General features: G+C 48.8%; 2 protein-coding genes across 11 annotated transcripts in view; one reads left to right on the forward strand and one right to left on the reverse strand.

The window, feature by feature from the left end:
• On the forward strand, positions 1 to 16,990 carry IDH3A (isocitrate dehydrogenase (NAD(+)) 3 catalytic subunit alpha). Of its 6 annotated transcripts, none has more exons than XM_025438562.2 (11): positions 1 to 137; positions 5,132 to 5,194; positions 7,255 to 7,338; positions 8,984 to 9,098; positions 10,413 to 10,600; positions 10,990 to 11,123; positions 11,896 to 11,998; positions 12,099 to 12,163; positions 12,932 to 13,016; positions 13,425 to 13,577; positions 15,648 to 16,990. In XM_025438562.2, exons 1-11 carry the CDS (start codon positions 111 to 113, stop codon positions 15,729 to 15,731), a joined length of 1,101 nt encoding a protein of 366 aa, XP_025294347.1. In that variant the 5' UTR covers positions 1 to 110; the 3' UTR covers positions 15,732 to 16,990. The 6 variants fall into 6 exon arrangements, with proteins under 6 accessions (XP_025294347.1, XP_035570156.1, XP_025294349.1 ...); XM_035714263.2 differs by having other exon boundaries at positions 14 to 137; positions 5,132 to 5,170; XM_025438564.3 differs by having other exon boundaries at positions 53 to 137; positions 7,280 to 7,338.
• Positions 16,991 to 17,287: 297 nt separating this feature from the next.
• The window catches only part of ACSBG1 (acyl-CoA synthetase bubblegum family member 1), a 47,852-nt gene continuing 41,423 nt past the window's right edge, over positions 17,288 to 23,716 (reverse strand). For all 5 annotated transcript variants that reach the window (XM_025438561.3, XM_025438558.3, XM_025438560.3 and 2 more), the window contains 3 exons: positions 19,951 to 20,090; positions 19,285 to 19,531; positions 17,288 to 17,875 (listed from right to left, as the gene is read on the reverse strand). In XM_025438561.3, coding sequence (XP_025294346.1) covers positions 17,790 to 17,875; positions 19,285 to 19,531; positions 19,951 to 20,090 — 473 coding nt within the window. In that variant the 3' untranslated portion in view covers positions 17,288 to 17,789. The remainder of the gene's footprint in view (positions 17,876 to 19,284; positions 19,532 to 19,950; positions 20,091 to 23,716) is intronic.

Genomic DNA, 23,716 nt, shown 5'->3' on the forward strand with positions numbered 1-23,716 from the left:
CGGGGGCGGGGCCGGGAGGGGGCGTGGTTTCGCCGGGGGAGGGCTCGGCGGCGGGCTGCGCGGCTGCGCACTGCGGTCGCTGCTGCCGTCGCGGCGCCAGGAGGGACGCTATGGCTGGCCCCGCGTGGATCTCCAAGGTGGGCGCCGGGCCGGAGTGCGGCCGGCGGGCTCGCGGCCAGGGAGCCAGCGGGCGGGGGCGGGGGCGGGCGCGCGGGCCTCGGCGGTCGCGGGCTGTGGCGGCGGCCCGGTGCGCGGACGGTGGCGCCTGAGGCGGGGCCAAGGTCACGGCGGGGCCCGGGCATCCCCAGGAGCGCCGCGCGGGAGCCCGGCCTGAGCCCGGCCTGAGCCTGGCGCGGGGGCCGGGGTTGCGGGGCGGTGGGGACGGCGGCCCACGGGCCCACCGTCGGACGGCGCGGGGTTTCCTCGCAGCCGGGAGATCCCCGCCCAGCCCCTGCCCTGTCCCGGGGGCGAGCGCCGCGACCTGGAGAGCCGTCGCTGGCCCTGACAGCTCGGGGCGCGGGCCGGGCCGCAGGGGCGCCAGGGGGCGCGGCGACGCCAGGGGGCACCGAGGTCGCGGCCGAGCCTGCCTGCGTCTGCAAGGCGCTGCGGCTCAAGGTCACGCGCGGCGTCGGGGTCGGAACTGGGCGGCCGCGGGGTCCGGCTTGCTAGTTCTCACCCCCGTACTGTCTGCTCTGCGGCCAAGGTCACACCGGTGACGCCACGGGAAAGTGGGCCCTCGGGTCTCCTGTTGCTCCTCACAAGCCTGGCCCCCTAGAAATCTACTACAAGCAGTTCAGGTTGTTTTTGGTGAAACTTGGTGCTATTCTCCTTTTGCTTTGAGCTTAAAGAGTGACCCAGATCGCTGTGATTTAATGAAAAGAGCTCTGCGGGGAGTCTGCCCCCAAGTCCTAGGTTTGAATTCGGACAATGCTGCTAATGGGCTGTGTGACCTTGAGCAAATTACTTTACATCTCTGAGCTTTGGATGCTCGTCTGTAAAACACCTATACTTGCCTCACAGAGTTGTTTGAGGATCACATAAAGTAATGTGAAAGTACCTAGCACATGCGGAAGGAACACACATCTGAAGGTTTCCCAGCAGCCACCAGCAGACAGTGGTGCTTGGGCCTCAGTAACTGGGCTCTGCTTGGTTACCCTCTCCAGACCTGGATGTGTGTATGACGGTGACTGTTATGCCACATTTGCTCCTGGAGGTAAAAGTGATTTCTGTATCACTGTCTCAGCAGAAATCAAACCTTGAATCACGGAGTTTACCCCCACTTAACACCTGCTTCATCTTTGGTAGGTAGAGTGGCAGACTAATAAAGCAGTTCTGTTGATGGTGGATGTGTTGGGAAATTTGCTTTGCCTTTATTGCAGACTGCAAGAAAAAACCCATATAGTGGGTATTCAGAAAGCAGTGGGTTGTGGAGTCAGATGAGGTTCTCCCCTGACACGGACTCCTGTGTGACCTTGGCCATCACTGGACCTCTGTGGGTCCCGCTTCTCCCTTTAGGGGTTGGAGTGGAAGGTGCTTCAGAGACCCACGCCCCAGGATGCTGGAGATGCTGGGCTGATGTGGGTTTCAGTCACAGTAGTTCCTCTGTTGGAGTTCCTTCTAGACTTTTATTTGAAAAAAAAGTCTGCAGCTTAATTTTTTTTGAAGATTTATTTACTTATTTATTCATGAGAGACAGAGAGAGAGAGAGGCAGAGACACAGGCAGAGGGAGAAGCAGGCTCCACGCAGGGAGCCCGACGTAGGACTCAATCCCGGGACCCCAGGATCATGCCCTGGGCTGAAGGCGGGGCTAAACCTCTGAACCACCCGGGCTGCCCCTTAATTTTTTTTTTTTAATCCAGAAAAGCTTTATTTAGAGAAAACACTAGCTTTCTAAAGACCTTTCCGGTTCTTTTTTTCTTTTTCTTTTTTTTTTTTTTTTTTTAGATTTTATTTATTTATTTATTTATTTATTCATTCATTCATGAGAGACACAGAGAGAGAGAGAGAGAGACTCCATGCAGGGAGCCTGAAGTGGGACTGGATCCCAGGACTTCAGGATCACAGCCTGGGCCGAAGCCAGGTTCTCAACCAGCCACCCAGGCATCCCAAGACCTTTCTGGTTATAAAATGCAGTATTTACAATAAGCCAGTTCCCGAGCAGCAAATATTTATTAAGTGAGTATCTGTCATACGTCCAACACTGTATTTGTGTTTTTAAGTTGGATTATGAAGGTAATAAAGGAAGTAAGAAGCAATGGATTCAGATGGCCCAGGACAGGAAGTCTATGAGCCTGGCCTTAGTGTCCTCATCTGAAAGGGACCACTAATACCTACCTTTCCAGGTTTTATAGAGATAACACCATGTAAAGTATGTACAAGTACATTATAAAGTACAAGACAGTCTCTGCTTTTAAAAAAGCTCATTTTGGGGCAGCCCGGGTGGCTTAGCAGTTTAGCGCTGCCTTCAGCCTAGGGCGTGATCCTGGAGACCCAGGATTGAGTCCTAGAGTACTACATCAGGCTCCCTTCATGGAGCCTGCTTCTCCCTCTGCCTGTGTCTCTTGCCTCTTTGTCTCTCATGAATAAATAAAATCCTTAAAAAGTAAAAAAAAATAATTGAAAAGCTCATTTTACTTAAAGTTCTGGGTCATTTTACTGACTTAGATGTATACTGCCTTATTCTAAGATCACGTAGGAGAGATGACAAACATGGACAAGACTGGCTGTTAGAGAAGATGTCCTAAGTATTAAAGATGTTTGCTGGGGTGGGGACTTGTCAGATAAGAGAGATGATTGAGGCCGGCTTGTGTTTCTCCAAAAATACTCCAGAGGGAACACTTCTTGTGTGTCCCATGCTGTTCTGGACACTGGAGAGCCAACAATGAGCAAAACAAAAATCTTTGTGCTTGTGGATTGACATTTTATTTTATTTTATTTTTAAAGATTTTATTTATTTGAGAAAGTGAACAAGGGAGAGCGTGAGCAGAGGGAGAAGTGGACTCCACACTGAGCTCCCCATGCAGGGTTTTATCTCAGGACCCTGATCATGACCTGAGCCGAAGGCAGGCGTTTAACCCACTGAGCCACCGAGGCATCCCTGGATTGACATTTTAAATCATTTTGGGGGCAGCCCCAGTGGCTCAGCGGTTTAGCGCCGCCTTCAGTCCAGGACATGATCCTGGAGACCCTGGATTGAGTCCCACTTCAGGCTCCCTGCATGGAGCCTGCTTCTCCCTCTGCCTCTCTCTCTGTCTCTCATGAATAAATAAATAAAATCTTTTAAAAAAAAATAAATCACTTTTGGGTTGAGTCTTTGTCACAAAGACATGGGCCTGTTTTGTAGGATTATTTTCCCCCTCTTTCTGGGGTGGGGCGGGGGATGGGGAAAAACACTCATGCACATTTTATAATGTTGCCTGTCACAGAGTGGCTTTTACATGGCCTCTCTTCCAGTAGCCCATCTGTCTGTGGATGAATCATGTTCTAGGATTAAGGTTTTTTGCCAGTGTGTTCTTTTGGGTCTGGCCCTATTTTTTTGGTTTTTCAGCCCAGAGAGATGACTGTAGATGCCAGGTTAGAGAATACGGTTCATTCATACCTGTTTGGCTGCTGCTTGGCATCTCATTAGTAGATGCCAGCAGAGGGTCGGGCCTTGGGAGAATTCTCTCCAGAAAGGAAGACTAAGCCACCATATGACAAATGTATCTGCTTATTTGTCTAGCATGAAAAAAGTTACCTTTATAATTTTTTTTTTAAGATTTTAAAAATTTATTTGTGAGAGTTAACAGAGAGAGAGAGAAGTAGAGACACAGGCAGAGGGAGAAGCAGGCTCCATGCAGGGAGCCTGATGTGGGACTCGATCCCGGGACCCAGGATCATGCCGAAGGCAAGCGCTAAACCGCTGAGCCACCCAGGGATCCCCTACCTTTATAAATTTTAATGAATTTTAGTAACTTTACCCTATGTACCCAATTTCATAATAGGACTTTGTACCAGTTTTCAACAACCAAGTTATTAAAGTTCAAAACAACCTTTTAAAACTTGTTTCTAGTGTCTGATAGTGTTGAGTGGAAAACAATATACTGGAAAAAAATAAAATAAAAAAAAAAACAAAAAAACCCCACAATATACTGGTGGTAATATCTCATAGTGGGGTTAGTAGGTCACTTTTTTTTTCTGTATCCCCTAACCTGACAGTTAACAATAATGACCATGTTACCTATATTATCAGAAAAATAAGAAAAAATAAGTAAAATCTTCATTCTATATGACACAGGTATCAAATGGTATTAAATAAACTTTGTTAGATTTTTGTTATTATAAAGTATAATTACTAAATCATGGGAGAAGAGTAGGCATGACATGTAATTGAAGGATCTCTGGACTAGAAGTCAGCAGACATAAACTCTGGCCTCTGTGATCACTCTGTGGCCTTAGGCAGATCCTGACCCTTGAGACACCAATGTCTCCAGCTATAGAATGAGTGAGTTGGGCTCTGGAATTTGTAAGGACCCTTCCAGCTCTAAAATTAGTGATAGCTGGGTACCTGAGTGGCTCAGTGGTTGAGCGTCTGCCTTTGGCTCAGGTTGTGATCCTGGGGTCCTGGGATCGAGTCCCACATCGGGCTTCCCACGGGGAGCCTGCTTCTCCCTCTGCCTGTGTCTCTGATTCTCTATGTGTCTCTCATGAATAAATAAATCAATCTTAAAACAAAACAAAATTAGTGATAGTTTTCTTAGAGTATGGGTTCACCCCAAATTGACCCAGTAGTCAAGAACGTTGACATAAAACCTTCCAGGTCATCTGAGAAAAATCCAGTGTTTGAGCTAAAAGGGTATAGTTTCATTCCACCTTCAATATTTTTTGACAACTTCTATTCATCAAATCAACTTTAAAAGTGTATAGTACTTAAATTTTCAAAGCAAAGATAAACCAAATATTTAGGTTTTCAAATCTGAGATAGCTTGTCACATTGAGCTAATTCATGAGAAAAATATTCCTCCGAAGTTCCGGAATGTATGTGTGCAAACTTGCAGCAGCAGCAGCAGCATCTATCAGAAATGGCCTCGTCCCCACCTGTATATGGTTTTTAATTCTATGCATGACATTTCTTTGTTGATATTGATGTAGGTCTCTCGGCTGCTGGGGGCATTCCACAACCAAAAACAGGTGACCAGAGCTTTTGCTGGTGGTGTGAGTATAATTATCTTTTATTTTTTTCCTTTTTAGAAGTTTCTCAAGAAAGATGCTCTAGCACATTTATTATATAGTTTTTTGTCACCATTTATTTAAAATTAGGAAAAACTTGTCATACTTATACTGGATATTTAAATTGTTGGCTGACACGCGTAAATCCATCCGATTGCTTGCACATTTAAGAATTATGTTACAGCTGGCTCTGTAATGTCTTAAAGGAGCCTGGTTAAAAATAGAAATTACCCTTGAGCCTACCCTTGAGATTACTTTACAATCTCATTTTCGTAAGACTGGTTTTTTTTGAAACCAGTACAAGTTGAGAGAAAATTGTTGAGAAGCTTCAAAACCTGCTTTGCATTTTTCTTTTATGAGCTTCCCTAAAAACAGTAGATTGACCGCTAATTAGGAATGCCTCAAACTCATCTGAGCCCTGTGGGCTCATATGTCCTCATGCAGTCTTTATAGACTGTCATTGTAGTGGATCACCTATTTCTCAAGAAATCTGCTGCTTTTAGAATCTCCAGCATTAGAATTCTGTGCTTTAAAAGCTGATACCACATTTTTAGAGCATTCTAAGACTGTGGGTCAGTGACTTCCTGTTTGTTTTTTATTTTACCCCTTTCTCACAGAATCTGATTTGTATTTCATAATTCCTCTACTCTCATATATCTCTATAAGACCTGTTTCTTCCGCTTACTTTCTCTATCGCGGAGGAAAAGTAGATTCTTCTGGTGGCCTAATGCCATTTATTACTATGTGTTGGGAGAACAGGAAGAAGAAGCTAGAGGGTTCTTTGGCTTGGCTTATACAAAAGATGCAGAAGGAGGCTTATGCTTCACGCACAAGGCTGGCCATGCTAGCATTTCTACGCACTCCAAAAGCTCATGAGACCATCATTACTCTCCACTATCACTTGAAATGTCTGTTTTGTGAAGATATTCGCCTGGCAGGGAGGGGATTATATCTGAAAGAAAAAAGAACAGAAACTAACTTTTAAAAAACTTTCTTCAGTAATACAGAGGAATTCAGAAATAATGAGTCTACCTGCTCAGTGACTATCAGTGGAAGGCAAAAGGCCAGGGACACTTGAATCAGTGATTTCTTAAAAAATATAGCACAGGCAAGGAAGACTGGAAAAGTTGGGGACCACTGTCTGGGCAGACTTCCTGCTGAGAGAAGGTCCCCTGATAATGACACGTATTGTCCGCAGTTGGCGGGGGGGGGGGGGGGGGTTCTGAATATGATCTTAACTCATTGAAATCCCATCATGATTTCCCTTTACACATTTTTATTTCTACATTTGAAATGCTGACTGGATTGTTTGAAACCTCTGTAATAAACCCCTGATGTTACATTATAAACACACTTGCCATTCTAGGTCTACCTCAGACTCTGCTGGCGTGACCTCACTTGCTGTTCTTGTAGGTCGCACATAAAATCTCTGCCGGGCTCCCTCAGATGACATTTGTCATGGAGGAGCCAGTGTCTCTGCTCAGAAAAGCAGAGGACACCCCCCCCCACCCCCCACCCCGGCGATTGGAAGTCTAATTTTCTCTGAGTTCTAGAACAGACTGCAGCCGTATTCTGGAAATGTGTCTGAATGTTTTTTAGCCTGGGTTGGGTGAGGACCTAACTCTCCAGAATCCCACTGGAGAGGAGAGCAGTTGCCTTCATGAGAAACCCCCTGAATTTCAGTGAGAGAACATTGTGGAAACTTTGTTCTCTTTGGTTTCATAGACTTAATTGGTCTCTTTGTAGCTTGTCTGAAATGTGAATTGGGAAGTCTACTTAGTAGTTTATTTTTGTTTTATCTAAAGAGCATCACTTACGTTTTTTCAAAGCCTCAGAACTCAGGTGAAGAGTAGAGTTGAGTCTCTAGAGTCTCGCCTCCATCTTGGTGAACTCTCCAGAGGGACATCTCTTTACTCGAAGGCCTTTGAGTCTTCTTGAGCCCCTCACTGCTCCCCACCAATGAACTGGATTTCTCTGTCAGTGATGTTCTTTCCCAAACCTTCCAAAATTAATCCAGACTGTCTTTGCTGATATCTCACACTCAGGTTCAGACAGTCACTTTAATTCCAGGAGATGGTATCGGCCCTGAGATCTCAGCTGCAGTTATGAAGATTTTTGATGCTGCCAAAGTAAGTGCGTTTAAAAACTGCCTTTAATAATAACGTGTACAGATCTTTTCTTAGCCAATTGGAGTCTCAGGATAAGTTACTCCTGTTTGTGTAAAGTGGGGAGGTTAGTGCAGGGTGCACGGGCTTCGTTGGACTCAGTCACCTGAGCAGTGCTGTTGCTTGCATGTGTGGGTCTTGAGGCCCTGCCAAGGCACCTGTCTGCCTCATATCTGCCCTCCTGCCAAGAAGAATAAAACTGATATTTTAAAAAACTGTAGATGAGATTTTTGAAAGATAAAAAAAAATCTTTTTTTTTTAAGATTTTATTTATTTATTCATGACAGACACAGAGAGAGAGAGAGAGAGAGAGAGAGAGGCAGGGACACAGACAGAGGGAGAAGCAGGCTCCATGCAGGGAGCCTGACGTGGGACTTGATCCCAGCTCTCCAGATTCACACCCCAGGCCAAAGGCGGCACTAAACTGCAGGGCCATAAAAAAAATTCTGAAGCATTATTACCATCAAGTAGGAGATATGATTATTCTAATAGCCCAGCCTCCCATGCAGCAGATAGTTGAAAATGCTTTTGTTTGGGGAATTCGGGAAAGTTGGTTGTGTTTGACATGGCAGCTAGGCAAGGTCCTGCACTGTCATGATACCGCCCAATGTGGGGTGGGGACGGAGATTTGTTTAAACCATACATACTTAGTTTTCCTAACCATGTTTCCTAACCATGATCCTACAGAGGATCCAAGGCTGGGATAGTAGAACTGGGTGCAATTGCTCACCCGCCGTCAGTGCCGGTGGGGAAGGCTGGGGCTCCTGAGCAGCTTACATGCTGTACCTGGGGTTTTTAACTGGCTTTATTGAAGTACCCCACGGTTTGTCTGTTTGCAGGGTGCGGTCCAAGTCCGTGGTCTGCAGCGCATGCAGACTTGTACAGCCAGCACTGTGTTCTAACTTTAGAGCATACTCAGTCCCCAGACAGAAACCTGACCCACCTTCACACCCGCTGCCCAACCTGCAACCCTCTCAGTACCCTCCCCCCTTTGCTTGCCCCAGGCAGGCACTTGTCTACTTTCTGTCCACACACTTGCCTCTTCTGGACATTTCATATGAGTGGGGTTTTGTACTATGTGGCTTTTTATGATGGGCTTCCCTCACTTAGCATGTGATCCCTGGGTTCCTACGGCAGGCATACTTCTCCCTTCCTTGTGATATTCTTTTTTTTTTAAGATTTTATTTATTTATTTATTCATGAGAGACACACAGAGAGAGAGGCAGAGACACAGGCAGAGAGAGAAGCAGGCACCATGCAGAGAGCCCACTATGGGACTCGATCCCGGGACTCCAGGATCATGCCCTGGGCTGAAGGCAGACGCTCAACTGCTGAGCCACCCAGGCGTCCCATCCTTGCAATATTCTAATCGTAGCCACATTAGGGCTTTTGAGAGATAAGTGGACAGGTGGCAGCCAGGTTTGAACCAGACAGGGTAGCACAGAGAGGCGCTCTGGGCACACTAGGGAGTGACAGCTCTTCGAATGCCAGGAACTTTCTGGATGTATATTATGTGTTATCACTCATTGCACCCAAAGTTGGAGAAGTTTGTAACTGTGTGCGTGCCAGTCACTGTGCGGCTCACTGTGCTCTGTGCCTTGACATCTAGGCGCCCATTCAGTGGGAGGAGCGGAATGTCACTGCCATTCAAGGACCGGGGGGAAAGTGGATGATCCCTCCTGAAGCCAAAGAGTCCATGGATAAGAACAAGATGGGCCTGAAAGGTAGTGGATGTGGCGGCTCCTATGGGTTTCTGCTTCCAGTGTCATGTTTCTGAGAGATTCTGTGTTGAAGCTAAATAGGGCCTGACCATATTAAAACAAACCATCCTGTGTGAAGCAGCTTACTTCTTTCTGTTCTCAGAATGTCTTTATTTGAAAAAAAAAAAAAAAAAAAAAAAAGAATGTCTTTATTTGAATGTTGCTAACACACTGTTATGTTAGTTTCAGGCACACAACCTTCTCCACATGTTGTATTGTGCACCCCAAATGAAGCTACTTAGTTATGGTCAGATTGTTTTCATTTGGGGTGTATTGTTCCCCAGTAAGAATGTTCAAGGGTGCTAACACGTTGTGTTTCGGTGACAGGCAGACAGACAGGCAGACGCAAAAGAATGTTCAAGGGTTACTGGCCAGTGTCAGTGAAAGTGTATATTTGTGCTAGGTTTATCTTCTGCAGACTTTTCACGGTTTTATTATTTTAATTAATACATGCTTCAGGTCATGATTCAAAATATGAGCATGTACCTGATTCCCATTCAATACAGTCCAGACAGATGTAAGTTTGAATCCCATCCCACTTACTGCTGGGAGGCTTAGGCAATTTTCTTACTCTTGCTTTTGATCTTTTGTTTTTTTTCTCTTCACTTTTATTTTATTTTTTAAAGATTTTATTTATTTATTCGAGAGAGAGAGAGCACCAGCAGGGAGGGACAGAAGAAGAACCAAACTCCACACTGAGCAGGGAGCCCAATGTGGGACTTGATTCCAGGACGCTGGGATCATGATTTGAGCTGAAGGCAGACACTTCACCCACTGAGCCCCCCAGGCACCCCTTTCCTTCACTTTTAAATGACAGTAAGTGTTGTTACCTCATTGGTAGGGGCGAGGGTCAGATACTGCCGAGCCTGGCCCTCTCCCATGAGGTATGCAGTGTTACTAAGGAAGGCAGTAATGTTCCAGAAAGCTTCCATGGAACTCTTCCTCCTTCATTTGAATCAGGGAGATAAAGTCAGAGACAGACACCCTCATGGTGGCCCGGGTAGATTAGCCGGTGACCTGGGAGTGCCTGAGAGTGACAGCCATGCTTAGAAAACAGAGAACTGCCTGTCCTTTCAAGTGACCCTTGGTCTGTTGTAAAAGTGTCTGTTAGTTCCTAAGCATGCATGTTACATGTGTCACACAGCTACTTATCCAAAGTTCTAGTGGAAAAGTGAAACAAGGAAGAATTGGAATTTCAAATAAACGTTCTATACTTGTGTTTATAAAGAAGCAGAAAACCCCAGAACCCTGTTGTCATCTGGGTGCTCTTTACTACAGGTCCTCTGAAGACCCCAATAGCAGCAGGCCACCCATCTATGAATTTACTGCTGCGTAAGACATTTGACCTTTATGCAAATGTCCGACCGTGTGTTTCAATCGAGGGTTACAAAACCCCTTACACCGACGTGAACATTGTCACCATCCGGGAGAACACAGAAGGAGAGTACAGTGGCATAGAGCATGTGGTATGTTCATTTCACACACTTGCACTTGGGACAGTTTTTCCGATTCCCGTTTGTTGGACACATCTCGCACAGACAGCTGCCTGTGACCTCTGCAAGGTGTGGGCATGGGCCTCAGTCCTGGCTTGGCGTCAGGCAGTGGGGCTTGGACCCAGGCCTGGGGAGTGCCCTCTGTTGGAAGTTTGAATCCTCCAGTTCACAGCCGTGTTCACCCCTGCACCTCAGTTATCCTCATCTGTTCAGGGGGCCTTATGTTACCTACTCCATGGGGCTGGGGTGGGACTGGGGCTGATGATGTTATTAACCTCTGGGACACCCCACATCGGGGTGCATCCTCACCGGCCACGGCCCGGCGCCGGGCCAGTCCAGTGAGGCAAGGACCTGCTCTTCAGATCGTGGATGGGGTCGTTCAGAGCATCAAGCTCATCACTGAGGAGGCGAGCAGGCGCATTGCTGAGTTTGCCTTCGAGTATGCCCGCAACAACCACCGGAGTAACGTCACAGCTGTGCACAAAGCCAATATCATGTGAGTCCCGGCCAGAGCCGCACGTGCTCAGGCAGTTGGTGGGGGCGGGCAGTGATCCAGCTTCCCTTTCTTCCCCTCAGTCAGTGGGTCCATGTCTCTCTCGAGGCTCGTGTCCTGTGTATGCAGCAGATTGGAGGGTGGGAGTTCAGGTCCTGGTATGTCAGGAGAGACTGGGCATTATCAGAGAAGGATGCTGGAGTCTGGGTCCCCATGTGCTGTGGCTGTGGTGTACCCAGGCCATGCAGTTCAAAGGGCAGGGGCACTCCTGTTGTCCACGTAGACCAGGGGAGCATCTCTAAAATGGTCACACTGGGGCTGCCTGATGGATGGTTTGTGGTTGTCTTTCTGCTCACTCCACTGCTTAAGGCAGCTCCGGGTGTGTGCAGAAACCGGTTCCCTGACCTAGGAAGGGGGTTGAGCGTGTGCAATAGTCCAACCACTTAAATGATTGATTAAGTTTATCTTTTAAAGCAATTTTAACATTTTCTTATTAATAGATATTTCTTAATTCTTGCTGGACTTAGAACTAGTTAAAAAGCATAGTCTTTATTATGATAAAACGATTTTACATTTTTATGCCCTTTTGTGCTTCTGGAAATACTCTAAAACATTTTCAGTTTGCATTTTATTAACTGCCAAAAAAAATAATTTTAATATAATTGAAATCTGACGTCTGGGCTTCCGAAACATTTCTTGAACTTATCTTTACTCTCTGACCTGATCCTTTTCTTTCTGCAAGTCTTTTCAACAATTTTTATTTGATTAAATACAGGCGAATGTCAGATGGGCTTTTTCTACAAAAATGCAGGGAAGTTGCTGAAAACTGTAAAGATATTAAATTTAATGAGATGTACCTTGATACAGTATGTCTGAATGTAAGTATACGTGCTTGCTTACCTGCTACTTTCTGTGGCGTGCTGCGGATGCAGCAGTGTGCCGTGTTGGTCGCTAAACACACAGATTTGTCTCTTACAGATGGTCCAGGATCCGTCCCAATTTGATGTCCTTGTTATGCCAAATTTGTATGGAGACATCCTTAGGTGAGTCCAGCTATTCCTTTTCAGTCTGTAATTTATTTATAAATGTCCTAAAATGAATGTGGCTTAAGGAGTTTGAATCAATTTTTATTAAGTATAGCGTGTGTCATATGAGTTGGATCCTAGCATTTGGGTGGTGATGTCAGTGATTAGAGGTTGGACGGGTTATTCATCTGTTTGTCAGATCGGCTCTGGGCTGTTGTCCCTCTTCCCATGCTGAGATGTTTTTTTGGTTGATTGATTTTGCCGTGTTATGTATAGCCCTTGGGTGGTCATTTTTACCAAATTTTTGTGACTTTTGGCAGAATTGCAGGCTTACAGAAAAGGAAAATTGCTGTGTCCCTGGCCCCCACCACCTGAGTGCCCGCATCTTAGCACCCCTGCTGGTGTCGCTCCTCCCCTCCCCCTTCGTCCCCTTGTCCCTTGCCCCACAAAGGTGGCCACTATTCCTTCTCCACCTGTTAGTGGGTATTCTTCTGTGAGAATAAGCTTCTCTCATTTATTTGCATCCGTTTTTGTATCAATTTGACTCTTGGATACAACTGTGAGTTACATCCGACATCACCATCATTCATACTGGCCGGTGCATGGCCCTTTGAGCTGTGTTGTGTCCCCTGGGTATGGCCTACTGTGTGCTTTCTGAGACAGTACGCTGCCCCTTCCTGACTGTGGCCCTGGATCAGCTGTTTCTCAAGGAGCTCTGCTTCCTTTTGGCGGGAAGTCTGGGTGAGGCTTTCCAGAATACTCTTTGAAATGTTTTTCTGCTGCTAGTGACCTGTGCGCGGGATTGATTGGAGGTCTTGGTGTGACACCAAGTGGCAACATTGGAGCCAACGGGGTAGCGATCTTCGAGTCGGTAAGGCCCTGGGTAACCGTGAAGCCGCGGTCACAGGAATGGCCTGAGGCCAGGGTGGGTTATCTGCATGGATATGGTTCAATTGTTGAGTTTTCCCTGGGGTTCAGGTTTTATATAAGCTTATTCATTGATTTCCTCCTTAATTTTGTATCCTTATCATTTATTATGTCTTTCCTCAGTTACATTTTATCGGAAATCGGAAAAGATTGTTAGTCCATATTTTGTACTTTTTCTCTGTGACTTTGGCTATTTTTCTGAGCCTTTACCGCCAGGACCCATATCTGATGAGTTGGGCACAGTAGCCGTTCTGTAGCTGTTGCTCATTGATGAGGAGACAGGACCAGGCCCAATGTGCTGGGAAGAGGCTGTTGGCTGTCCCCCGACTGTGGTTGTGTTCCCCACCGCTAGGTTCACGGAACTGCCCCGGACATTGCTGGCAAGGACATGGCCAACCCCACGGCTCTCCTGCTCAGCGCTGTGATGATGCTGCGCCACATGGGGCTTTTTGACCATGCTGCAAGGGTTGAGGCTGCGTGCTTTGCTACAATTAAGGATGGAAAGGTATCAGTCATCTGCCATACTTATGCTGTGCCAAATACCTTCTTTTTTTTTTTTTTTTTTTAATATTTTATTTATTCATGAGAGACACAGAGAGAGAGGCAGAGACACAGGCAGAGGGAGAAGCAGGCTCCACACAGGGAGCCCGATGCGGGACTCGATCCCAGGACTTCCAAGATCACGCCCTGGGCCAAAGGCAGACGCCAAACCACTGAGCCACCCAGGGACCCCCCCAAATACCTTCTTGAACACATTTTGTCCGGGTGAAAGCAACAGGCAATGGCACCCCAAGCATACTTAGGCCGTGTGCACACACGGGAGTGTGTTCTGTGAAGAGAGGAGCCCCATGTTTCATGAGGGAGGGGTCAGGAAGCTCTGATGCGGAGACCTGTGTGCAGCAGGAAGAGCCGAGATTTGGGAGCCAGAGCCATTTAGGCCTGGATATCCTGTTGGCAGTGCCCGATCTGGGCCAGGCCCCTGATTCTACCGGCAATAAACATGTGTCATGTACATCGTGGGGTCTGCAGAGTGTAACCCAGCAAGCAAAGCTAAGGTCCAGGCCTCAGGGGCTGGAATCTCAGGGCAGATCCAGATGCTGGACATGGTACACAACATGTGTCTGTGTTAGGAAAGTAAAACAGAGCTTTTCTGAAAGTAATCATAGTGGCCAATAGAAACAAAGTACTTGCATGACTATGTTTTTTATGTTTCTCATCTCCACAAATCTCTTCTGTGAAGGAGATGCTACAGTTAATCCCCTTTTCTAAGTGAAGGGACTGGGGCACAGAGAAACGGATTATCCACAGTCCCATGGCTCCTTCATGGCAAAGTTGGGGCTCACACACAGTCTGGCTCTGACTCAGCAAGCTTTGCTGTTCCAAGCATGGGCAGAGAGTACGGGGCTCATGGACACTAAGCTGGGCCTCTAGGGCCTAGGATTCGTTTCTGGAAGCTATCCCACCAAGCCCCCAGAGCCCAACCTGCTCTGCAGAGCACCGCCTCAAGTACACGGTGACCCTTATAATTGTGCAGGACACAGTGGGACAAGAGACAAGTATCTCAAGATCCCATTCAGACTGAAGGGAGGACAGACTGTCAGAGGACCCAGGGCAGTATGGCACAATTTCTCTTCTAAGGAGGAGAGTTGGAGAGGCAATGATTGAGGGGTGCTGGGCCAGCTCCACTGGCGGAGCACAAGATTCCTTATCTTGAGCTCATGAGTTCAAGCCCCACACTGGGTGAAGAGCTTGCTTAAAAAAAAAGTTAGTGGGGATCCCTGGGTGGCTCAGTGGTTTAGCGCCTGCCTTTGGCCCAGGGCGTGATCCTGGAGTCCTGGGATCAAGTCCCACGTCAGGCTCCCAGCATGGAGCATGCTTCTCCCTCCTCCTGTGTCTCTGCCTCTCTCTCTCTCTCTCTCTCTATCATAAATCAATCAATCTTTGAAAAGAAAAGAAATACTTAAATTGTTAAAAAAAGAAATTAGTGATTCAAACATTACCTTAGTATTTTTTTCTCAGCTTCCAAAAATATCTCAAAGTATGTTTTTTTTTAACTTTAAAAATTCCGGGATCCCTGGGTGGCGCAGCGGTTTGGCGCCTGCCTTTGGCCCAGGGCGCGATCCTGGAGATCCGGGATCGAATCCCACGTCGGGCTCCCGGTGCATGGAGCCTGCTTCTCCCTCTGTCTATGTCTCTGCCTCTCTCTCTGTGTGTGTGACTATCATAAATAAATAAAAAATTAAAAAAAAAATTCCCCAAGGGATTTATTTATGCTTTTGTTTAAATGTCCATAATCAGATGTTTTCTTAGGATCTACTGTATGGAGGGAAATTTTTGGAAAGCCTCCTGGCTTCCCATTGTGGTGAGAGCGTCTTGTCTTCCCCAGGCGTTTTGTGTGCGCTCACTGGACCCTAGTCTTCCTGGGTGGGAACATAGTGCCAGCCTTCGGCCTTGCTCTTCCGTGGGTGGGGAGCCAGACTTGCCCTGCCAGCATCTCACCGGGGGGCTTTCCATAAAAACAGCCTTGTTTTGGTCGAATGTGTTGGTGCATTTTTATCTTTGCTTTTTTTCTCAGAGCTTAACAAAAGATTTAGGAGGCAACGCAAAATGCTCAGACTTCACAGAGGAGATCTGTCGTCGAGTACGAGATTTAGATTGAGGATCCAGCGAATGGAGTCTGTCCGTCATTCCCACCCGATGAGATGTACCTTGATACAGTATGGCACCTCCTGTCTTGCACACATTTGGTTCTCTTCTTTCCTGACAGTACATTTTTAGATACGGCCTTTTCTTAACAAAATCTGTGCAGAGGGTGCAGGTGACGTCCCTAGGCCTGCTTTCAAAGGACTTTCCCTAAGCGCTTGTTTTATTTATTAAATGTCTATCCAGTATATGTTTTTTGTAAACTCTTAAGTGGACTGTATCGTTTGCCATGTTAATCATTTTAACACTTCAGTTAAAATGGTTTCTTCAGCTATAAATACGATACAGAATTAACAAGAGAAAACAACTTTTTTCAGAAGACACTGTTTTCCTTGGTTTATGAAAAATGTAATAGAAACAAAACAGATTACAGACATGATAGCACAAGGTAACATTCTTATAGAGCTAAGTGGGCATAGGAGGTTTCCTGGAAAGTTCAGGTCAAAACCAGTGACAACGGCATATTTTTTAGTGATGTGGAAGTAGACAGGTGGGCCCTTCTACGTGGATTACTGAGTGTGAATAAAGATTTCAAACCCAAGCACTATGTAATGAGAGATGTATTTTTGGTAATAAGACATAGGTAGTATATTGGATACAAAGACACGTGTTTTGTTATCTGGAGATGCACCTTCATGGCTAGAGCTTTAATGGAGGGCAGGGGCGGCCTTTCCACTGGACATGTGAGGGTGAGGAGTCTCTGGTGCAGAGCCGGCTACAGGAGCCTGCAGCATGACTCACACCCCCCATGGCAGCTGAAGGACCCCACCGGGAATATTCTGGCTGTGAGGAGCTGGGGGTGCTGGCTGGCCTGCCTTGTCCCCACGGCACTGAGCCACTGCCCTCCATGTGCCATAGCAGTGCCAGTGAGAGCTGACCCCGCAGTGGGGGCTGGGCTCTGCTGCTGACCTCTGCCCCTTCCCCTCCCCCCCGCAGCGCGACTGTCCTTTATGTCAGACTCTAGGTCACTATTTTTGTGAAAAGCTATGCGACCCCCACAGCAAAGGCCACTCCTGTCCTCTCCTGCCCCTGTGTGGCATTCAAACCCCTGCACTTTGCACACTGCACCCAGAGCACAGGGGATTTTTAGCATGTGTCCCACCTGAGTATGTTTAGGCTTATAAAGCAGACTTCAGGCTCACATGTATTTTACTTTGTTCAGGCTGCAGCTTCCTCTGTTGTGTTGGATCACCCTAATAAAGACTTCAGAACTGACTGAGATGCATGCTTTCTCCACCTGTCTCCTGGCGAGATGCCGGAGGTCCCTTTGTCTCTGGGTATTCAGGGTGCAGGGGGCTAGCGCCAGCCACTTGCCTTTACAGAATATTCCCCTCAATGCTCTCCTGCACCTGTGCTTGTCCCAGGGTGTCAATGGTCACTCACGCCCATGGCACACCGTCCTATGGCTTAAATAACCACAACTCTGGCCTGGCCCGCCTGCTCAACCAGCAAGAAAGATTGGGTACTTGTTGGCAATTCTGTTAAACAGTTTAATATTCAAATTACACTCAGTACAATCAAACAGGCAGCAGCAATTTATTAAGCTTCAAATCAGTTGGCAATTGTGAGGTGCCCGAGTACCTGGACTCGCAGGGCAGGGTCGGCAGCAGCCACAGGATTCCAGAGTCAGTCCGCCGTTAGGTAAGTTAAACTGTTGGCTTCCCTGCAGGGCACAAAGTCACTCTGCCTCCCCCAGCACACAGCCTGTGCACTGGACTGTCCCCCTGCCTGGGACTCAGCCAGCCACCCGCCCTATAGTTCTGGGAGGACAGCTGATCTCATTTGTCACCTGAACAAAAAGCAGTGCTGAAAATTAAAACTATGCACGTGTGAAGCTTCTTGGCATCATCAGCTACTGTTGGCATCAGACCTGGCAGAGGGCCATGCCAGTGCCGTGCCTGGACGTGGAGGCCTCACAGCCTTGCCAGGAGCTCACACGCCCAGACTAAGGGGCTCAGGATAACCCTCCAAAAGGCCTGCTGTCTTCAGCGGAAACTGGGAGGATGGCTCCAGCTCACTTTCTCTGCTCGCGGTAAAAGGAGTCGATGATGTCTTTATACTTGTCCAGAACCGTGAGCCGTTTCAATTTCATCGTGGGACCTGAAAGAGTGATTGGAAGGAGGAAGTGAGGCCTGGACTCAGAAGTCTGGGAAGGGGTGTGGACAGGGTCCGGGACAAGGCCGGCCTGCAAGGTGGTGCCCATGACCTGTGCTCCTGGGGCTGCACCCCGGCATGGTCCCAGCGGAGTGATATGCATCACAGAGGACTGGGTCCTGGCACAGCCCCGATAGAGGTTCATGCCCGCCTTCTTTAACTTGCACCCATTTCTCCTCCGTATACTTTCTGCTTTGTCCTTTGGGTGAAGAGATTACTCAGACTATCCAACATAACAGCAGAATGATGGTTTCTTGGTCTCTCAGGGATCATTCTGGAACAGGCGAGCCACTGTGCTGTGAGCGCACAGGCAGCCTGGCAAGGAATAGAGGTCTCTGGCTAACACCCACAAGGGTGAGCAAGAAAGTGGCTCCAGTGGCAGCACCAGGCCAACATTTTGACTACGACCTTGTGAGACCCCCAAGCCAGAACCTCCCCACCGCCCACCGCCCCCGGTTAAGCTGCCCTGGATTTCTGACCCACAGAAATCAAGATAATAAATGCTTATTGTCTCAAGCTGCTAAATTTGGGGGTAATTTGTTACAGAACAGTAGTGAGTGACTGGACTGCCACGTGGGGCATCATGCTTTGTTCGCCTGATGGGCAGGGGACGGCCTGGGCTCGTCAGGCCTCTACCGCAGTCTCTGTGAGCGGTCTTTCCCAGACCATTGTTTTTGGGCTTGGTTCTTCCCTCTGAAGCATGGTTGAAAGGGCTCTGATTCAGGTCGGGGCAGTGTAGCATCCATATGGCGCTAACACACTCCTGGTTGTGTAACTGGAGACCTCAAAGCCAATTGCATATGTTAGCTGTTTAGAGAGGATACCTGTCCTCCATGTGTTGGCACCAGACGAGCAAATGAGCTGCGGTGTCTATGGCAGCTCAGCAGCTCCCTCGAGGTGCTGGAGGCTCGCCTGGCCGCGAGCACCGCAATGTGCTGCAGCCCAGAGTGACCTCATCCATCCAGCGGGGGCTGCGCCAGAGCCAAGGGACTCCAGCCCACACACTGACAGGGCCTGGGGACCGGCCACTGGTCCCATTGTGATTTCAGGGGGAAATGGCTGCACGGTTCCCACAATGTTAAAGGTTGTAGTTCAAATTAATGGATTCAAAAAAAAGAAAAAATGGATTCCAGCACACATTTTGTGAATGTGGCCGGCTCTCCACAGGCTCATGCCCAGGCACAGGGCAACTGTGACCCCCCCCCGCTGGAAGGAGGTGGCTGTCCACGTGTCTGTGGCTTGCGCTTGTCCTGGCTGCTTCCCGGCAGGTACCTCGAGGGCTCTGCAAAGGCCTCCAACCTCCCACGCAGCCCCTGGAATCATGAAAACAAACAAGCAAGAAAACAAACCCCTACCCAACTCTCCACCGGAGATGGAGAAGTCCTTCTGCAGAATGGCCCACTTCTGGATGTGGTAGGGTCGGGCGGCCGCATTCTTGTTGACCCTCTGGATTCCCTGCTCAATGGCCTGGTACACAGCCTCATCCTTTGTCCCCACGATCTCAGACACGGTGGTGGCTTTGCTGCCCACCCGCTGACAGAACTCCATGGCTTGCTCAGTCAGGTTGTCAGTTGGGTCAGATGTATCGGGGTCCAGCGTGCACTGAAAAGCCAGAGGTCAGGCAGGCTAAGCCTTGCTCTGCGAGACACCAGGCCTGGTCTTGCTGCTGAGGCCAAGGGTGTGGATCACAGAGTTGTCTCAGAGAGAGGGCTCTAGAATGGATAGGCCACCCTGTGGTGGGAGGACACCTGAAAGGACCTCAGCCAGCAGAACTGTGGTCTGCCACAGGGACCTCTTGAGGCCCCACCCATCATCCTGGACTCTGAGCTTCTAGCACCTTCGGGGCTGGGCTGAGCTGGGACGATGAAGGATTGTCGAGGCAGTACTTTACCAGCCGTGTTCCTGCCCCTTAGTGCACGTGGCCAACAGAGGAAAGTCTCGAGATCTGTGGGCGTCCTGGCTGAGCGTGGCTTCTGACCCACGGAACACCTGCCCCTCTAAAGCCAGACCCCCCAACATACCTTCAAGGTGAGAAGCATGGATAGGAACTTCCTCTGGTCCCCGATCAGCATGGCATTGCTGATGATGGGCAGCTCCGTCTTCACGGCCTCCTCGATGGGCACGGGGGGCACATTCTCTCCACCGGCTGTGATGATTAATTCTGGGGAGGCAGGGCGGAGCACCCCAGCACAGGCTTTAGTCCTGGTGCCCAGCTGACCCAGGACACCAGCCTTGGCCAAAGACCCTGGAGGCAGGAGTGGCTGACAGTCCTATGGGTACTCGGCAAGTGGGGGCATGCTCTCAGAAGCCCCTCACACCTGTTGGGGGCACACCTGCTTGGGGGGGTGGCTGTTCCACACTCAGTGTTCCCACTCTTTTGCTCATCATCCAAGACCCTGCCTGCTCAGACTTCCCATCCATTGCCCCCTCTGCCCAACTCGTTCCTCCGTGGACCTTCCCCTGACCCCCTGCAAACCCTGCCAACCCCCCGCACTGCCGTGTACCAGGTCTTGTGCTAAGTGTTGCATGTGCACTGGTTCACTGCCCCCTCATGACCAGCCCATGAGGAAGCTCATTCTACAGATGGGGAAACCAAGGCACAGGGAGGTTGTTAGGTGGCATGTCTTTGTAATGATTCTATTTATTATCACAAATGTTCACAATATCTATGCATTCTTGTTGGCATGCTAGACGGTTTTTGTAATGACATGTCTGAGGTCACATAGTGGAGCAGAGCACAGTGAGGTTCCAGAGCCCCTGCTATAAGCCTCTCACCCTGCCTACACCTTCCCAGTACGCCCTCTTGTCTCTGTCTGGTGCACCCCCTGTTCTGTGGGGGCCAGCTCAGCTGCCCCCTCAGGAAGCCTGCCCTGCTTGAGTGCACGCTGGCTCTCCCTGCTCTGAGCGCCTCTCACTGTGTCCACCCCTTGTCCACCGAGTCACTCATTCAGGCTCCACCCAAGACACCTGTGTGAGACCAGGTGTGGGCACTTAGTGCTCTGGTCTCTTCTCTGGAAGGTGGCTCACTGCCAGGCCAGAGGGTAATAAGTGGGCATTTACTAAACACACTGGGACTGCCCCCCCCCCCCCATTCTAGTTCAGCGCGCTGATCACATTGTGTGCAGGTCTTATGTGGATGTTGGGCCAGGTAGGGTGAGACAGGCCCTGGCTGCAGGGAGCTCACCAGGCCATGGAATAGGGGTCCACCCAGATGTTGAACACGAACTAGGTCTAACAGGCAGAGGGCATGTGTGCGCAGCAGGTAAGGCAGGGAGGCCAAAGCAGCAGGGGAGCAGGGCCAATCACAGGGTCCCGTGGCCACTGAGGGGCTGCCCAGGCAGGGGGCAGCCCCTAAATGGCTGGGGCTCCAAGTTTCAGGGCACCGGTGGTCGTCGGGGTGAGGTGTGGTTACCAAGGCATGCTGGCCAGAGAGGAAGCCTTCAGACCAGTAGGCTGGGGGTGGGGGGTGGGGGGTGGGGGGCAGAGGTGGGGTGGGCGGGGCCTTGGCCTTGTCTTCCTCCTTACCCCTCCCTTCCCACCAGCACCTTTCACACATTAGTAGCACAGAAGCCCTCAGCAAACGGTATAGAAAGGAGCACCTGCCAGAAATCCTCACAAAACACTCAGGAATCAAAGGTCGAAAGCATCCTCCCCCATCAAGACCAGGAGCAATCCACAGACGACCGGGTGGTCTGTGTCTGTTCACCGCTGCTCTCAAGGCCCCACCCACACAAGACTCCAGAGAAACACTCAGAAAAAATGGAAAGGAGGAAACGAAAGTGTTGGGTATTTGAAGACAAGGTCCCAAGACCCCAATCCTGCGCAGAAATCAGCTGGCATGCCGGTGGCATGCACATGGATAACCGCAGTGTGTAAACAGCACCCCAAACATAAACTACTTCGGAGCAGATCTAAGGAGATATGTGCAGAAGTGTCTACACCGAACACAAAAAGACAGTAAACACAAAGCATCGCCAAAGGCAGGACATCTAAGGGAACAGCAGGGATGTTCTTGTGCTGGACGCCGATGACAGGAGCTGCGGGCCAGCTTCCCAGCTGTGACATTTGTCTTTGCTCTTGGTGGTGTGACTGCCCAGAGGTTTGTTTTGTCTTTAATGCAGTACAGTTTTGTGAGTCCCCCTCCACAGCTCCTGTAGCAGGAGTCCCAGGTAGACCCTCCTCCTTCCTATAGGATGAAGGGTTTCTGTGTTCCTCAGAAGCAGGGAGGGCTTCGTTCTTCATAAATAAATGTTCTATCATGCACAAACTAGTTTATTCTGTGATGCCTTCTAGATGTGCTGGCACAAGGCATGGACTCCCTGTGGCTGTCTTCTGACTTTCTGTTTGCAAGATGCTGCTGGACGGTGTGGCTGACCGTGGGCACCACGACCTGCCCCTTATGTCGGAGGCCTGGGCTCTGCATTTCCCAGGATTAGCCGGCTTCTGGCTTGGGAGACTCACGTTTCGTGACGTTGTGGAAGTAGACACCCATTTCTGTCTTTGTCCATGAATGAGGATATTCAATTTTTGTTAAATGCCTTCGCAATATATGCAGACATGATGATAAACATTTTAAAGCTCCATTAAAAGGATTTGTTATATTATATATCCTGCATTTCCTGAATAATTCCACTTAGTCATGATGGGTTATGTTTTATGTGCTGGCATAGGCTGTTTGCTACTATTTAATTTAGGATGTTAGCATATGTATTCATACAAATTGGTAATCTACGGTTTTCTTTTTAAATACAATCTTTCAGATTTTGGTGTCAATGTTAGACTCACCTCACTGAAAATTTGAAAGTTTTCCTTCTTTTCTATGCTCAAAATCAGGTGAAGTGCTGTTGTGATTCCTCAGTGAACCTGCTGGTCATGGTGTGTTGTGTGTATGTGTCAGGGGGATGGTCCCTGTTTGTTCCTTGGGAATCCATCTCTTTAAGTTTTACTGTCTTTTCTGGAACTGCTTGCATTTCCCCAGAAAATGACCTAAGTCATGTTTCTAAATATATCTGCACAGTGCTGAGCGATCTATTCCACGTTTATGGATTGGACGATGCGATATTGCAAGGAGATACATTCTCACCAAATTAATCCACAGATCTGATGGAATAAAAATAAAAATCTTGGCAAGTGTTTGGAGGTTGTCCTACAGATAAAGACAGAGGCTGCAGGCCTCACACAGCCTGATGTCAGGCCCCATCACAGAAAATCTCAGGGTCCCAGGACAGGCAGCCCAGGTGCCTCCCACAGTCCCCTGGTGGGTGATGCCCTGAGGAGAGGCTGGGTCAGGGGCTACTGACCTGGAGAAAAGGCATCTGGGTCCCAATCTCTAACCATACTGTTGTAAAAGGTGGTCCAGCTGGGCCTTCCCAGGTGCAGCTCCTCACTGGCCGGCACCAAGCCAAGCCCTAGGCGGCGCTCTCGACCCACCTGAGCCACTGGAGATTGTGTGTGCAGCCTCAAGGCTCAGTCCAGGCTCCCCGACTCTGTCCTGAAAGTCAGTCCTCTGTGGCCAGCAGGACCCAGGCTGGATGGCACCCCGGCCTGCGCGATTTCCAGAGCTGTTCACCCACTCCCTGAGCTGGTTTCCCCTGGGAAACGGTGTGGACTCCCCAGATGGATGTGTTTGGGCTTACGCTCCCTTAGGCAAAGTCCCCAGCTGACCGCTGGGAGGGCCACAATCTTCACGGGAAATTTCTTTGAAGTCTCCTGTTTTATTTTATTTTTTTTCCTGTTTTATTTTAAATGCTATATCCAATCTGTGTTCTTGATATCATGCCCACATTT

This window comes from Canis lupus, chromosome 3 (genome assembly GCF_003254725.2).
Source record: "Canis lupus dingo isolate Sandy chromosome 3, ASM325472v2, whole genome shotgun sequence".
Classification (NCBI taxonomy): Eukaryota; Metazoa; Chordata; class Mammalia; order Carnivora; family Canidae; genus Canis; species Canis lupus.

Bases quoted from the DNA above. Each gene is read 5' to 3' on its own strand.
- IDH3A (XM_025438562.2), top strand. From the start codon at position 111: ATGGCTGGCCCCGCGTGGATCTCCAAG. The intron at 9,099-10,412 runs GTAGTGGATGTG...TCTTTACTACAG, and splicing joins GAACAAGATGGGCCTGAAAG to GTCCTCTGAAGACCCCAATA. The intron at 13,578-15,647 runs GTATCAGTCATC...TTTTTTTCTCAG, and splicing joins CTACAATTAAGGATGGAAAG to AGCTTAACAAAAGATTTAGG.